At 47.0% G+C, this 2,500-nt stretch overlaps 1 protein-coding gene across 1 annotated transcript in view; it reads right to left on the minus strand.

The window, feature by feature from the left end:
- Positions 1-2,500, minus strand: part of LOC114550471 (protein-methionine sulfoxide oxidase mical3a-like) — a 51,459-nt gene that overhangs the window by 32,344 nt on the left and 16,615 nt on the right. Inside the window, 2 exon segments of the mRNA XM_028571270.1 lie at positions 1,078-1,119; positions 2,079-2,158. Of these exon segments, the coding sequence (XP_028427071.1) occupies positions 1,078-1,119; positions 2,079-2,158 (122 nt within the window).

The raw sequence follows: 2,500 nt of genomic DNA on the forward strand, positions 1-2,500 counted from the left end.
CTATTGGCTGTTCTGCAGCTCATTTCAGACAGAGCGAGCCTTCCTATTGACTGTTCTGCAGCTTGTTTCAGAGAGAGCGAGCCTTCCTATTGGCTGTTCTGCAGCTTGTTTCAGAGAGAGCGAGCCTTCCTATTGGCTGTTCTGCAGCTTGTTTCAGACAGAGCGAGCCTTCCTATTGGCTGTTCTGCAGCTTGTTTCAGACAGAGCGAGCCTTCCTATTGACTGTTCTGCAACTTGTTTCAGAGAGAGAGAGCCTTCCTATTGGCTGTTCTGCAGCTTGTTTCAGACAGAGAGAGCCTTCCTATTGGCTGTTCTGCAACTTGTTTCAGACAGAGCGAGCCTTCCTATTGACTGTTCTGCAACTTGTTTCAGGGAGAGAGAGCCTTCCTATTGGCTGTTCTGCAGCTTGTTTCAGACAGAGCGAGCCTTCCTATTGACTGTTCTGCAACTTGTTTCAGAGAGAGAGAGCCTTCCTATTGGCTGTTCTGCAGCTTGTTTCAGACAGAGCGAGCCTTCCTATTGACTGTTCTGCAACTTGTTTCAGAGAGAGAGAGCTTCCTATTGGCTGTTCTGCAGCTTGTTTCAGACAGAGCGAGCCTTCCTATTGACTGTTCTGCAACTTGTTTCAGAGAGAGAGAGCCTTCCTATTGGCTGTTCTGCAGCTTGTTTCAGACAGAGAGAGCCTTCCTATTGGCTGTTCTGCAGCTTGTTTCAGACAGAGAGAGCCTTCCTATTGGCTGTTCTGCAGCTTGTTTCAGACAGAGCGAGCCTTCCTATTGACTGTTCTGCAACTTGTTTCAGAGAGAGAGAGCCTTCCTATTGGCTGTTCTGCAGCTTGTTTCAGACAGAGCGAGCCTTCCTATTGACTGTTCTGCAACTTGTTTCAGAGAGAGAGAGCCTTCCTATTGGCTGTTCTGCAGCTTGTTTCAGACAGAGAGAGCCTTCCTATTGGCTGTTCTGCAGCTTGTTTCAGACAGAGAGAGCCTTCCTATTGGCTGTTCTGCAGCGTGTTTCTCTGGTCTAAAGTCTTTTCTTTTGTCCCAAAAACAGAATGAAGTAGAAACTAAATGTGATGACCTGCTGACTCATCCTCCTCCTCTTCAGAGCTTCTCTCTGATCCTGCAGAGACAGACAGACAGGTTAGACAGACAGACAGGTTAGACAGACAGACAGATACACAGACAGACAGACAGACACATAGATAGACAGACAGGTTAGACAGACAGACAGACAGGCATGTTAGAGACAGACATGAAGACAGGCAGAGAGACAGGTTAGAGAGACAGACAGGTTAGACAGACAGACAGACAGGCATGTTAGAGACAGACATGAAGACAGGCAGAGAGACAGGTTAGAGAGACAGACAGGTTAGACAGACAGACAGACAGATACACAGACAGACAGACACATAGATAGACAGACAGGTTAGACAGACAGACAGACAGACAGACAGACAGACAGGCAGACAGGCAGGTTAGAGACAGACATGAAGATAGGCAGAGAGACAGGTTAGAGAGACAGACAGGTTAGACAGACAGACAGACAGACAGACAGGTTAGACAGACAGACAGGTTAGAGAGACAGACAGACAGATTAGACAGACAGACATACAGGTTAGACAGACAGACAGGTTAGACAGACAGACAGACATACATACAGCTTAGAGAGACAGACAGGTTAGACAGACAGGCAGGTTAGACAGACAGGGTAGAGAGACAGACAGGCAGACAGACAGACACATTAGAGAGACAGACACATTAGAGATACAGACACGTTAGAGAGACAGACAGACAGACACACAGGTAGGTTAGAGAGACAGACAGACAGGTTAGACAGACATACATTAAGACAGACAGACAGGTTAAAGAGACAGACAGGAAGACAGAGAGACAGGTTAGACAGACAGACAGATACACAGACAGACAGACAGGTTAGACAGACAGACAGACAGGCAGGTTAGAGAGACAGACATGAAGACAGGCAGAGAGACATTAAGACAGACAGACAGGTTAGAGAGACAGACAGACAGACAGACAGACAGACATTAAGACAGAGACAGGTTAGACAGACAGACAGACCTTCGTGTCCCTCAGTCTGCTGAGCAGTGAGGCCGGAGTGATGACAGCTGATCTCAGATCAGAGCTCTGACTCAGAACACCTGAAACAGGAAGTGACATCATCTTCAAGTGAGCTCTGAACCAATGGGGTAAGCCAACTTCCGCACTGCGTAGGTCCTATGGCGCTACCAAGCCATCACCTCCCGTCAGCATCCCATTGACTCCCATTCATTCTGACGTCACTTTGACAGAGAATAACTTTACATCTGAAGTGTTTAAAGACTCTATTTCTCCGTTGTTTATTTCTAAAGAAACATGACGATGTATAAAAGGCTCCATTACCTTGTAGCTCACGTTATGGCTCCGTAGCAGACGCTTTTATAAAAATAGGCTAACGATTGGGTCATAACCACCATACAACTATCAGACAGGTTGCTCACGTC

This window comes from Perca flavescens, chromosome 23 (genome assembly GCF_004354835.1).
Source record: "Perca flavescens isolate YP-PL-M2 chromosome 23, PFLA_1.0, whole genome shotgun sequence".
Classification (NCBI taxonomy): Eukaryota; Metazoa; Chordata; class Actinopteri; order Perciformes; family Percidae; genus Perca; species Perca flavescens.